The sequence below is a fragment of the Benincasa hispida genome, chromosome 4 (assembly GCF_009727055.1).
Source record: "Benincasa hispida cultivar B227 chromosome 4, ASM972705v1, whole genome shotgun sequence".
Taxonomy (NCBI): domain Eukaryota; kingdom Viridiplantae; phylum Streptophyta; class Magnoliopsida; order Cucurbitales; family Cucurbitaceae; genus Benincasa; species Benincasa hispida.
The window spans coordinates 41,010,052-41,024,331 of record NC_052352.1 but is presented as its reverse complement, the minus strand read 5'-3'; the positions used below and the strand labels follow the sequence as shown (position 1 = coordinate 41,024,331).

General features: G+C 38.7%; 1 protein-coding gene across 4 annotated transcripts; it reads left to right on the top strand.

Annotated features, from left to right (window-relative positions):
* Nucleotides 1-1,316: 1,316 nt before the first annotated feature.
* On the top strand, nucleotides 1,317-13,572 carry LOC120075744 (chlorophyll(ide) b reductase NOL, chloroplastic). Of its 4 annotated transcripts, none has more exons than XM_039029386.1 (14): nucleotides 1,317-1,668; nucleotides 2,078-2,146; nucleotides 2,748-2,809; nucleotides 2,950-3,048; nucleotides 4,317-4,384; nucleotides 4,468-4,516; nucleotides 4,594-4,679; nucleotides 10,703-10,760; nucleotides 11,343-11,393; nucleotides 11,710-11,760; nucleotides 11,849-11,890; nucleotides 12,631-12,741; nucleotides 12,844-12,921; nucleotides 13,226-13,572. In XM_039029386.1, the coding sequence occupies exons 1-13, from the start codon at nucleotides 1,395-1,397 to the stop codon at nucleotides 12,889-12,891; spliced, it is 1,068 nt and encodes a 355-aa protein (XP_038885314.1). In that variant the 5' UTR covers nucleotides 1,317-1,394; the 3' UTR covers nucleotides 12,892-12,921; nucleotides 13,226-13,572. The 4 variants fall into 4 exon arrangements, with proteins under 4 accessions (XP_038885314.1, XP_038885313.1, XP_038885316.1 ...); XM_039029385.1 differs by lacking the exon at nucleotides 13,226-13,572 and adding an exon at nucleotides 13,012-13,206 and having other exon boundaries at nucleotides 1,318-1,668; XM_039029387.1 differs by lacking the exon at nucleotides 13,226-13,572 and adding an exon at nucleotides 13,012-13,206 and having other exon boundaries at nucleotides 1,319-1,668; nucleotides 2,962-3,048.
* Nucleotides 13,573-14,280: the final 708 nt, after the last annotated feature.

Genomic DNA, 14,280 nt, shown 5'->3' with positions numbered 1-14,280 from the left:
CCCATATACGTGCATAAATCTCGAAAAGGGGGCATTTGTTGAATGGGAAATTTTGGACCAATCACAAGTCACCACGTCATTTGCTAAATTAACGACGAATTTCTAAATCATTGACTTTGGGTCCAATTAGAAGTTGACACATGTCTCGAATTGAATTGAAGACAAGTTTCGATGATGTCACGCGAATGAATCAAATGAGATCAAATTCAATTTGATATTATTATTTAGGCTTAAAGTCCAAACTACACAAAAGTTGAATTGGACCCGAATTCTAGATCAGACCCAAAACCAACTAATTGGGCCCAAGAGTCAGGCCCATGGACCAACCAAGCCCATGAAGCCCACCTAGAACTCTATAAATAGAGAAGTTCTCTTCATTTGTAAGGGCAGCATTTTCTATACTCAGAAGACTCAGAGAGAATTCACTAACAAGCAGAGGACTCCTGAAGACTCCTGAAGCTGCACTCCTATAAGGCAGAATACCTTTGAAGACACAAATACTCTTTCAAGACTTCTACTTCAAGCTTCCAAGACTCCTGAAGCTGCACTCCTATAAGGCAGAAGACCTTTGAAGACACAAATACTCTTCCAAGACTCCTGAAGCTGCACTCCTGTAAGGCAGAAGACCTTTGAAGACACAAATACTCTTCCAAGACTTCTACTCCAAGCTTCCAAGACTTCTACTTCAAGAACGTTCGGTGCTTTCCTTCTCCAAGTCAAGCATATTCACCAAACTGAGAGAGAATCAGATGATCAAATATTAGAGATCGAACTACATCGCATCAAATCAACTCCAACATCAACACCAACTCAAGTTCAACTCCACGAAACACGTTTCTCCGGAAACCTCGTGCGAACAATGTGTAAAGAGCATCAAATTGGGGAAGGGAGGAGAAGTTCAGCCCTGGTGGTTGGCTTTGACATTTTTTTAATTATACATTAATTAAGGTTAAAAGATAAATTTAGTCCCTATTTTTTAGAGTTACATTTAATTTTAATCATTTTACTTTTAAATGTCTCATTTTAGTCCTTATACGTCCAATAAACTTAAATTTAGTTCTTCAAAAAATTTTAATTGATATTGATTAAGTAATAATAATAATAATAATGAAAATAATAAAAATATGTAAATTTATAGTAAAGGTGGTAATAGATGGTAAAATTTTATGAAAAAATTAACTAATAATCTAGTATAAAATATATAAAAAGTGCCTGGATTAAAAATGAAAAATGTGTTAAATTAAAGTTAAGGGACGAAAATGATATTTTATCCCATAATTAATTTTCATAAAAGGGAAGAATGATGATTACCAACTTGACGATGCTTGAAGAAAAACGAGAAACAAAAAAGTTTTATCCATAAGTAATCAATCTGGAAATTTCTACCGCGCGAAATGGCTTCAGCTTCTTCTTCTTCCTCCCTACTCTTTCCGTCTCCGTTCATCTACCATAACCATGGCTTCTTCTTCTCTCCTCCTTCCCGAATCCGCCTATCACTCTACAATTTGAAGAGTTTCAGCCATTCCCTAGCTCTTTCGCGCGAGATATCCAACATTCCGACGAATGGCGTCGTGAATTCGAATTCCGTATCGACAAACGCCGAAGAATCTCAGCAGAGGGAGCCTATGGCTCCTCCTTACAACGTTTTGATCACCGGCTCTACTAAAGGTGTGCCGGTCTTTCTTTTGTCTCTTTCTCGTTCGTGATTGAAGTCTGAGTCCTTAAATGAATGGAGTGCCAAGATATACTTTCAACTGTCAACTTATTCATAAACCAAATAAGTTAGGCCTTTGGACATATGATGTTATAAACTCTATTCCTACGAGGACCGAAGAACAATCGGTCCTTCTTAGGGTATCCATCCAATCCAACTCCACATTCCACGGCAAATGTTAATTATATTTTCACATTATAACCTCAATTCCCTTGTTCATGTAATTCTAGTCTACTTACAGATCCATGGGATTGGTAGAGTTCTCTTTATGAGAGCTTACAAAGAATTTGCTGATTCTATTGTCTTTGACTTCCTTATTGCCATTCTTATGTCGTTTTCTACTCATATTTGCAAATTATCCAGGAATAGGATATGCATTGGCTAGACAGTTTCTGAAAGCAGGTGACAATGTCGTTATCTGTTCACGATCAGGTAACATTTGCACTAGGATCACCATGATATTTCCTTCTTGACCTTTTTTCTCCCCCGTTCATGCACACTCACAAATCACATAGGACTCTGAGTATATCTGTACGGTATTGTAGAACATCCCATAATGACTGTATGTTATCATGTAAAATGGACTTGGTTTTCCTTTATTTTTTAATATGCAAGATATGGCTTCTTATGCAGTTATGTGTTTGTAATTATTTTTATTTTATAGACATATGTCTGTTGCTGCACATTTATTAGTTTTTGTGTTGATTGATTAGGTTTGGATTCTAGTCATTCTCGGGATCTTGCACCTTTTTAGTTTTTTTTGTTGATTTTTTTTCCTTTTTTCTGGAAAGGTCTAGGATTATCAAGATGCTTGGAACATTATAATTTTATGTTTATTTCCATTTTGATTTGTGGTTGGTGTCAGCATCCTTAGTAGGCTTTGAGTTACACTTGTTAAAGCAGTTCAAGTATACATTAATGTTCGCCTAAAAAATATTTATATACACATTAATGTTAAGATTCGGAAGCAGTTTAAGTTTTGTCTGTAAATGAAATGCACCATTTCACATTTGCTCAACAAATCTTTTAACAGCTGAGAGGGTTGAGTCATCTGTTCAAAGCCTGAGAGAAGAATTTGGGGAGCAGCATGTGTGGGTACCTCCTGCTAGACTTTTCCATTTTAATTTTTCTCTGCAGAAATTTAGTTACCATTTTTCTATCATTCCATTGTTTTCCATGTACTATTTACAATTTGAGCAGTTGCTGATACGTCAAGTTCATTGGCCTAAATCTAGTTTCCTTTCCAGGGTACTAGATGTGATGTGCGAGAAGGAGAGGATATAAAGAATTTAGTCACGTTTGTGCAGAAAAATCTTAAATATATTGACATATGGGTATTTACTTCAAATTCTTCTCTCTTCCCCTTCTTCATGAAGACTGATGAGTATATCTTAATTTGTATTTTCTAGTGACTAGAATGTATGTTTATTTGGCGTCAAAGAATCTATACAGTATTTTTACTCTAAAAGGAAAAAACCTATATAATATTGAATATATTAGATAGGTGGCCTTTAAGGGTTGAACATATGCCTGTAACTTCGAGATCATCCAAATTTACAACTCGTCTCTTTTACAATTGGCCGATTCATGGTTAGTACGATGTGGTTAATATAGGAATTTTATTGAAACCTTAGAAAATCTTGATACTATAACATGATATCTGTTCTAGAATGATTCTGTTAGGTATCCAAGCTCCTTAACCTGCAGAAAATAGCCAAACAAGCACAAAACAGCCAAACAGACACAAGACAGAGACCCAAACATCTCAGCAACACTGATATATCCAGAGTTCTTTAATATACAGTGTGTTATGAATCCGAAATTGAAACAAAAGGAAATTTCACATCCAAACCACTAGGATTCCCCTCCAGCTTTCCGAGAGAGCTGGCCCTCTCCTCTCTAGACTCAAGTCTACCAAAATACCTGCCAACTCCAAACCCCCAAAATCCTCACAAAATCTCTCCCCTACAGACAGTACAACCACACCAACCCAACTCTGTCCCACATTAACTACTTCTCAGCCACTTCCCAGTTTACCCTTCCGTGAATAGGTATTTACAGAGGTCTCACAAATTCACATATTACAAGATATATATCATTTATAATCCTCTCATACTTGAGTAATTAAGCAAACTGTATGGATAACGATAGCAATTATGAAATTAGACCTGTTGAAATGTAAAAGAAAATTGTCATGTATATTGATGCTATTGAGTATTGAGATGTCCAACAAAAAAGTGCCTTAACCCAGTTTGTCTTTTGTCATATGATGTGAATATTCATATCATGTCATTGAGGGGTTTTTTTTCAAACAATTCTAATAATAACATGTGATATATCTGAGAGGTATTCGCCTAAAGCTAAGACAGTCCTTAGATGTTCTAGGCTAAAGTGTACATTTTCAATATGGCATTGTGCACATATCGTAGGAAACTGGACTTAAAAGATCTAGAAACATTTCATTGTCTACTACTTAAACTGTTGATCAATTTTGAAAGCCATGAGAGGATATGACGAGTCTGTTGTTTTATGCCCTATTATTGGTTTGGTGGAATTTTGTTTGCTTCTATTGCTATTTTAACTTTTTGGAAGAACCATGCAGATCAATAATGCAGGATCAAATGCTTATAGCTTTAAGCCTTTGGTCGAGGCTTCAGATGAAGATCTCATGTGAGCTTCCTCCTGATCCCCAAACCTCAATGACATGAAATAGAAATCCTTTTAGTTTATTCCTTAGACACTCTCTAATGCAGTGAAGTTGTCACTACAAATGCTCTTGGTTTGATGATATGTTGCCGAGAGGTATATACTGCTTCAGTCACATACTCTATTGTATTTTTGACATGTAAATCAGGCTAAGTTCCTAACTTCTTGTTTAGGCAATAAAGATGATGTTAAACCAACCTCGAGGGGGTCATATTTTCAACATTGATGGGGCTGGTTCTGATGGTCGACCCACCCCTAGGTGCCATTCTTTCTATCACTTGCATTCTTTCTCTTATGTCTGAGCTTGTTATGACGTTCTTTATCTTACATACGCTCTTTCAAGAAGACTGTAGATGACATGAGAAAAGCACAAGAAATATGTGGTTCATTGGAATGTCATGCACAATGTGCTCAATCTTATATGATGTAATTGCTTTAGAATTGCAGCAACGCACTGGCATATGCTTTTTATTTCCATTACTTGATTAGCAGATGGAGCAATTAATTTCATGCTGAAACATCTGAAGGTTTATCTCTTAAGCATTTTGTAAGGCCACAAATAATATATACTTATAAAAGAAGGGGTAAATAAGGAAATGTCACAACAACCAATGATGATCAAGGAAAGAATGTGGGGAGTCTGATACAAAAGGGCAGGGATCGTACTGAAGGAGGTAGAAAAGGAATTTGCTAAAAGTGAGGAGGCTTTTAGGTAGGAGAGAAGTGCCCAACTCTCTCTAAGGTGTTGGGGTATTCCTTGTTTGCATTTCTTCTTTTGGGGAGGCAGGGGAAGTCCTTTTTGGGGAGAGATTTGCTCCATTTTGAGGAAGGTTTAGAGAGGCTGTTTGAACGATTGTAAGGAGGGGTTATTATAGAAGAAATCGTGCATAAATAAAAGCAAGGAGTAGCAGAGCTACATTTTCGATCATCTTCACTCTTCTTCTTGTCTCTATTTTGCTCTTTTCTGTTTGTTGCTCTTTTATTTCGATTTTCAGGGAGCGAGATCTTACAAGTGGTATCAGAGCCGCTTCATCCTGGGGCGTGCACGAGCGATGGCTCAGAAACAAATAGAAGAAAGGCTTGAAAAGAATGAGAAGGAAGTATCGGAGATGAAAGAGATGCTACTGGTTTTGTGCAAGAATATCGAGAAGTTGACAGAGGAGATGAGAGAAAGCAATGCGGCTCGAAAGGCTAAGGAGTCGGGCGCTTCTGATGGGAGGAGGATGAAAATGAAAGGGAAGGCTGACGAAACAGTGTCGACCCCAGCAATGGAGGAGGGGGATTCGATAAAAGCAAGTATAAGAGGCTGGAAATACCCGTTTTCGCTGGAGAGAACCCGGAGTCTTGGGTGTATAGGACAAAACACTACTTCGAAATCCATAAGCTGTCTGATCAGGAGAAGGTTAAGGTCGCGGTCATCAGCTTTGGGCCGGAGGAAGTGGACTGGTTTCATTGGAGCCACAACCGGAGACTGTTAGAACATGGGAGGAGCTGAAAAAGAGGATGTTCGAATACTATAGACCGACCGGAGAAGGGAGCTTGAGCGCGAGATTGTTAAGAATAAAGCAAGAAGGAACTTATGTAGAGTACGTGAAGAAATTTGTCACATATTCGGCACCCCTACCCAACCTGGCGGAAGAAATTCTCAGAGATGCGTTTGTAAATGGACTAGAACCAACCTTAAGGGCCGAAGTGATCAGTAGAAAACCAACCAATCTGGAGGAATGTATGTATGAAGCCCAACTGGTGAGCGACCGCAATGTAGCCCTGAAGATAGCTTTAGTAGATCTGGGGGTTGTTGGGCCTTGCAAAAAGGAAGCCCAAGGCAAAGAAAATTCGACTCTGACGAGCGAGAAGAGCTTGGAGACACAAGGGACTAAAAGGATCACCCTACCTGTGAAGAGCAACTTCGTGAAGAAGGAGCCACCCATGAAACGACTTTCAGAAGTGAGTTTCACGAACGGCTGGACAAGGGACTATGTTTTCGTTGTAATGAGAAAGACAGCCCAAGCCATCGATGCAAGCTGGAGGAGAACCGGGAACTGATGTTATTCATCACCAATGATATCGAAGAACTCAAACTGGAGCAGGAGGAAAAAGGGGAGCCGCCAAAAGAAGAAGAAACAAAGGAACCGGCCGAAATTGCTTTGAGATCGATATATGGCCTATCAGCCCGGGGGACGATGAAGCTGAGAGGGAAAATGAAGGGGGAAGAGGTAGTAGTGTTGATCGACTGCGGAGCCACACACAATTTTGTGTATAAAAGGTTAGTAGACGAACTGAAAATACCAATGAATAGGAAGAGCTTTTCTGTAGTCATTGGAAATGGGGATGCTATAAGAGGGGGAGGGATCTGCAAGGCGATTGATCTTAAACTTCCCAACCTCAGTGTGAAGGCCGATTTCCTAGCGATTGATTTGGGACAGATGGACGTGGTTCTAGGGATGGCTTGGTTATGCACGACGGGATTCATGGGAGTACATTGGTCATCCTTAACCATGTCAGTTATGTCAGGGAACTCACAAGTCATTTTGAAGGGTGATCCTTCCTTAACCAAGGCAGAGGTTTCCTTCAAGACATTCACAACATCATGGGAAGAGGATGACCAGGGTTTTTTTGGTAGAATTTCAAAATTATGAGTATGACAGTGAAGAAAAAAATGAAGGGAAAGAGGAACTCAATGAGGCAGAAGAACTTCCACCAATGATTCGAGCTCTGATCGAAGAAAATAAGGACATATTTGAGGAGATAAGGGCTTTACCACCTAAAAGGGCTGTAGACCATCGCATATCGATGAGCACGGATCAGAGACCAATCAATGTAAGGCCATATAAATACGGCCACTGCCAGAAGGAAGAAATTGAGAAGTTGGTGGAGGAAATGCTGAAAGTAAGGATCATCCGGCCAAGTCGCAGCCCATATTCCAGCCCGGTCCTATTAGTGAAGAAAAAAGATGGAGGATGGAGGTTTTATGTTGATTATAGAAAACTAAACCAAGCAACAGTGGCTGACAAGTTCCCTATATCGGTCATCGAAGAGCTGTTAGATGAACTACATGGGTTAGCAGGTTCCTCTAAGTTAGATATGAGTTCAGGGTACCACCAAATCAGGATGAATGAGAAGGACATCGAGAAGACAGCTTTCTAAACGCATGAAGGTCACTATGAATTTCTTGTCATGCCGTTTAGACTCACAAATGCACCAGCTACCTTTCAATCATTAATGAACCAGGTTTTTCGTCCTTTCCTTCGTAAATTTGTACTGGTTTTCTTTGATGACATATTGGTGTACAGCCCTGACCTATCAACACATGAAACACACTTGAGAGTGGTCTTCAATGTGCTTCGTGATCACAAGCTGTATGCAAATAAAAAAAAATGCACCTTTTGCCAGGCGCGAATACAATATTTGAGTCATTGGATATCAGCTAATGGAGTAGAAGTTGATGATGAGAAGGTTAAAGTTATGAGGGAGTGGCCACAACCTCAGAATGTGTCTGAGTTAAGAGGATTTTTTAGGCTCACGGGTTACTCTCGACGCTTTGTGCAAGGGTATGGGAATATAGCAGCCCCTCTTACCAAGCTTCTCCAAAAAAAAATTCATTTAAATGGAGTGAAGAAGCCAATCAGACCTTCATGAATCTGAAGCAAGCCATGGTCACGGCCTCCGTCCTAGCCCTCCCAGACTTCTCAAAAGGATTTGTGATAGAAATAGATGCATCAGGAACTGGCTTAGGGGTTGTTCTGTCCCAAGACTCGAAACCTATAGCATACTTCAGTCAGAAATTATCAGCAAGGGCCTAAGGGAAGTCTATTTATGAAAAAGAGTTGATGACAGTAGTTCTAGCAGTAGAAAAATGGAGACACTATCTCTTGGGAAGCAAATTCACAGTGATTTCGGACTAGAAGGCTTTGAAATTCTTGATAGAGTAGCAAGAAGTACAACCCCAGTTCCAATGGTGGTTAACCAAGCTATTTGGATATGATTTTGAAATCCTATACCAACCGGGATTACAAAACAAAGCTGCAGATGCCTTGTCAAAAGTGCGAGAACAAGGGGAATTGAGTACACTGTCAGCACCTACTATTATAGATATTGAAGTTGTTTTGAAAGAAGTGGAGGAAGATGGGGATCTACAGAAAATTATCACCCTTTTGAAGGAAGATGGGGATCTACAGAAAATTATCACCCTTTTGAAGGAAAATCCAGAGGGAATGCCGAGATATAAGTGGCAACATGATCGTTTAACTTACAAGGACAGGTTAGTGCTATCAAAGAAATCTAGTTTAATCCCTTCACTATTGCATACATTCCATGATTCGGTATTAGAAGGACACTTGGGATTCTTGAGAACGTACAAGAGAATGAGTGGAGAGCTATACTGGCAGGGAATGAAATCTGATGTAAAGAAGTATGTTGAGGGGTGCGAAATATGCCAAAGAAACAAGTTTGAGACCCTCACTCCAGCAGGCGTACTTCAACCACTCCCTATTCCATACATGATATTAGAAGATTGGAGCATGGACTTCGTGGAAGGATTACCAAAGGCTGAAGGGTATGATGCTATTATGGTGGTGGTAGATTGATTGAGTAAGTATGCTCACTTCACCCCTCTCAAACACCCTTTTTCAGCAAAGTAAGTCGTGGAAATATTTATTGAGGAAGTAGTAAGACACCATGGAGTACCCATGTCTATTTTGATTGATCGAGATAAAATCTTCGTGAGCAATTTTTGGAAGGAGATGTTTACAACGATGGGAACGAAACTTAAAAGAAGTACATTCCATCCACAAACTGACGGACAAACGGAGAGGGTGAACCGATGTTTAGAGACTTACCTGCGTTGTTTTAATGAACAACCGAGGAAATGGAACAAATGGATAGCTTGGGCCGAATTATGGTACAACACAACTTTCCATATCTCCATCAAAACCACCCCTTTTCAGGCCGTTTATGGGAGACCACCGTCACCCCTAATCACTTATGGGGACAGGAAGACATTCAACAACACCGTGGAACAACAGTTGCAAGAGAGGGACTTAGCTCTCAATGCCTCGAAGGAGAATTTGGCTATAGCACAGAATAGAATGAAGAAGCAAGCCGACAAACATGGGAGAGAATTGAATTTTGAGGTGGGAGAAGAAGTATACTTGAAGCTGAGACCTTACCGACAGAAAACATTGGCTAGAAGAAGAAGTGAAAAGCTGGCACCGAGGTTCTATGGACCTTATAGAATAACTGAACGAGTGGGAGAAGTAGCCTACAGGTTAAGCCTGCCACCAGAAGCTGAAATACACAACGTATTCCATATCTCTCAGCTCAAGAAGAAGCTCAGACAGGGCCACCAGATCCAACGGCACCCTCCCATGTTGACTGAAGAGTTTGAGCTACAAACTGCACCTGAGACTGTTTTGGGGGTACGGTGGAATGGAGACATGGCAACACACGAGTGGCTGGTCAAATGGAAGGGGATGTCCGAGAATGAAGCGACTTAGGAAGATGTTTGGGTATTGAATCAACAGTTTCCTCATTTCAACCTTGAGGACAAGGTTCATTTTGAGAAGGGGGGTATTGTAAGGCCACAAATAATATATACTTATAAAAGAAGGGGTAAAAAAAGAAATGTCACAACAACCAATGATGATCAAGGAAAGAATGTGGGGAGAGAGGATGGAGGGGACCACGAGTCTGTTACAAAAGGGCAGGGATCGTACTGAAGGAGGTAGAAAAGGAATTTGCTAAAAGTGAGGAGGCTTTTAGGTAGGAGAGAAGTGCCCAGCTCTCTCTAAGGTTTTGGGGTATTCCTTGTTTGCATTTCTTCTTTTGGGGAGGCAGGGGAGAGTACTTTTTGGGGAGAGATTTGCTCCATTTTGAGGAAGGTTTAGAGAGGCTATTTGAACGATTGTAAGGAGGGGTTATTATAGAAGAAATCGTGCATAAATAAAAGCAAGGAGTAGCAGAGCTACATCTTCGATCATCTTCACTCTTCTTCTTGTCTCTATTTTGCTCTTTTCTGTTTGTTGCTCTTTTATTTCGATTTTCAGGGAGCGAGATCTTACACATTTCTGATGAATATAAGGATAATCTCATGTGAAATTATTAGGATGGACCCAGTCAGTTTGAACATCTATATTAGACAAGACTTCAAAATCTGTGTTAGAAAACTAAATTATGGTAATGATTGGTTTTGTCTTGGATGAGCCTATTATATGCATTTACTCTGTTTATGTAGTGGTCACTTACTCAGAAATGTTGTTGGTTGATAATTCTGTCTTTCCTTAGGTTTGCTGCATACGGGGCAACTAAAAGAAGTGTTGTCCATTTAACAAAGTCGTTACAGGTACTGGCTACTTGAGCCTCTCTCTCTCTCTTTCTCTCTCTTGCACGCGCGCTCTCTCTCAAATAAATTAGATTTTAATCAGGATTGTACTTTAAAAACGAAGCATCGATGTGTTATGCATCATATAGAGTAGCCTGCATCAGCTCTGTTTGATTCAAATATAGTAGACATACCGAGGATAACCAATTTTGACCACGTATAAGATTGGCTAGAAAATCTATTAGCATTTGGAGTGCCTATTTGGGATGGTCTCAGTCATGACTCATGAAGATCCCTGGGTTGTATTACAGGGTGAATAAGCATTTCAAGAACTACCTACCATCAGAATCTAATAATAAAGTCCAAGGAAAGTCGCTGCCCTCAAGAGTCTAGAGTACCAAGGTTTCACCAAGCAACAAAAAATAATTGAAATGGGTTTATCATTGATCTTTAAAAAAATTCGAAGAATCTAAATATCTTGTTCTTCCTCGTTCTTACTCCCTTCAATTCCTTTTACTCGTCATTCAACCATCTTTAAATAACTTGTCTACTGTTTTCGCTTTTAGTGTCGATATTTCCATAATTTTTAAAAACTATTTGCAGGCTGAATTGCAGATGCAGGACGTGAAAAATGTTGTTGTGCACAATCTTTCGGTGTGTTCCTACACAATTTTATGCCTTCAATTTGAGTGTGAAACCTTCTATCTCAACCCTTTTGTCAAGGACTCAAAACTGCTTGAGAAGTTTATTTATGTTTTTCTGATGTTGATTTTGCAGTATTATTTTGAATCTTGCATCATTTTCATAAATAAGATCCTTGACATTCCAGGGATGTATTCAAGAACATAATATATTGAAATCGTAAAATTTCACATCATCTAAGGTCCATCAGAAAGGTTCTTAACACCATACAATCACATCTTCTTTTCTTTGCCTTATATAATGTTATTTGTGTTTTTTGGTTTTGCAGCCTGGGATGGTTACAACTGAACTTCTCATGTCTGGTGCTAATACAAAGCAGGTTGATGAGGCATTATAGATTATTTTAAATTAGATTATTTTAATAACTTCATGAATTTGGAAACATCATACTAGTTGGTCTCTTGCAGGCGAAATTTTTCATCAATGTTTTGGCGGAACCACCTGAAGTGGTAAGATTATGTTTTGAATTTCGTTATCTTCATACTTATATTTTCCTAGCATACAGTTGAGAGTGTCTTCTGTATTTTATAGTGACCTTGATCCAAAATAAACATATTACATGGCTGTAAACCTAAGAAAATTCCTCTTGGATCAAGTCTCATTCACGATTGTGAATTTTATTAAGCATAACTATTTGGTATTTTCAGTTTTGAAAATGAAAGAAAAGTAGTTTTTGTAAGTTTTTTTCCCCTCTGAAAGCTGGATAGGAAACCAAATGATTCATTAGAGAGATGAAAACTACGAGAAAACAAGCTCGCTTTTCAAAAATTAAAAACTAAAAATCTAAGGTCCCATTTAGTAACCATTTGGTTTTTAAGAACTATTTCTTTTTTAGTTTTCAAAACTTGGCTTGATTTTTAAGAACTTTGGTAGAAAGTAGACAGTAAAACAAAGAAATCTAGAGGTGAAATGTATGTTTATAAGCTTAATTTTAAAAAATAAAAAATCAAATGGTTAGCAAATAGAGCCCAAATGAGAACAGTTGTAAATTTGGTGCAGAAAATGTGGACAATCTCATTATGTTTCATGATAAGTTGACACCTATTACAGTTTCATTACATCCTTCGTGGACAAGAACATTGCTACTAACATCGTAAATGTACTAAATCCATAGATCACTATAAGCCTTATAATATTTTTTTGCATCTGCCCTTTTTCTTCATCCGGTGGTTGATATCTGAGTTTACAGGTCGCAGAATACCTGGTCCCAAACATAAGATCTATCCCAACCAATGGTTCAACAAGGCCCACATACATCCGTTTCCTCACTGGACTGAAAGCTTATTCCCAGATTTTCTCAGTTAAGAAATGATTAATTACTCCTCAATTAAGTTGAAACGTTTTTCTTTTTCCCCTTCTTCATGCTATCCAATTAATTGTTTCATGTCTCCCATGCATTCAGAGACTTGCTTTTGGTGCAAGAAGAAACAGATATCTGCTAGAAGATTGATAAGAATTTAGAAGTACAATTTCCCATCCTGTAAGTTCTCTGTCAAGTTTCTTATTTATTGTTCTTCAGCCAGTGAAATGGTTTATATTCACAATTTGTTCACTGGCCATATTGATGAAGCATGGTGGACCCGTTGGACTGCTCCTAAAAGAGGATGCAAAGAAATGATGCCCTCTTGTCTTTCATCTCTCTCTCTCTCTCTGTATATATATTTTGAAGAACTGTTGTTTTTTCTTTGATTTACTCGATAAATGATTAATTGTAACTTATTGTTTATATTTGCTTAAAAGTTGTAGCACTATTATTTTTTTACCATATCATTGGCTGAACATAGGTAATTGAACGGGGGTTGCATTAACTTTTGGAGCAATTGTTGGAGGCTGCTATGATGTGGTGGACAGTTTTGTAGCGTTGAGTGTATAAGAGAGAATTTGCAGAAGTACAAATGTATTTAGTGGTTATTAGGAGCATGCAAGTTTTCTAATCCACATTTAAGTGGTTGCTAAGAGGCAACCACATTGAATGATTTTTCGTCAACCATAGTTAAAGATGTTCTAGGGTGTGGGGCAAAACAAATTCCATTATTTATTTGGAATTCAATGTGGTGGAGATTCACCTCTCTAAAACAAAACACAAAACAAATATATAAGGTATAATGAATGTATAATGTTTCAACTAAAAGGACTAGATTAGCTTGATAAGGTGAATTTGTCTTTTAGTTTAGGTTACCAAACTAAGGGTGTGTTTGACAACCCAAGGAGAGTCGGGTGGCAGCTACCATGACTTTCATAGCTTACTACTAGCTACTTTGCTACTAGGCTCAGAAGCAAACTCAGTTTAAGTGATATTTTTTACGAACTTAATATTTGACAACCAACTTTAAATGTTGGTGGGTTGAGTTGGTTATTTTACCAACTTATTCCAACTCACTCTAGCTTTCCTCAATTCTCTCTCTAATGTTTTTAATGGTTTCATCCACCGGTCTCCGTTTGCGATTACCGCTACCACATTTAGACGACATATTCCGATGACCACCTTTGGATGGTCATTTCCAACGACCAACTCCGAGTTCCGACAACTACCTCCAATGACACTTTGGCAACCAATTTCGACAACCACCTTGGTATAAAACAACTCTGACTTCTACATTCACATGACCAACTTTGATGAAGAACTTTGGGTTCCACTAACCACCTCCGACGACAACTCTAGCGACTAACTCCAACAACTACCTTCGCACAAGCAAGTTCAGTGACATACTTCGACTACCACCTTTGTGTCCCCAACTTCGACGATCACCGATAAAAGTAAAACATGGGTTTAATTATCCACCATTTTATCGCTCTCACTCTCACTCGTTTTTTCACATGTTTTCATTACTCTTCCAAC

Excerpts from the sequence above, each read along its gene's own strand:
- LOC120075744 (XM_039029386.1), top strand. The coding sequence starts at position 1,395 with ATGGCTTCAGCTTCTTCTTCTTCCTCCCTACTCTTTCCGTCTCCGTTC. Across the intron at positions 2,810-2,949 it reads TTGGGGAGCAGCATGTGTGG|TTTCCTTTCCAGGGTACTAG; the intron begins GTACCTCCTGCT and ends GCCTAAATCTAG. Across the intron at positions 4,385-4,467 it reads GCTTCAGATGAAGATCTCAT|TGAAGTTGTCACTACAAATG; the intron begins GTGAGCTTCCTC and ends TCTCTAATGCAG.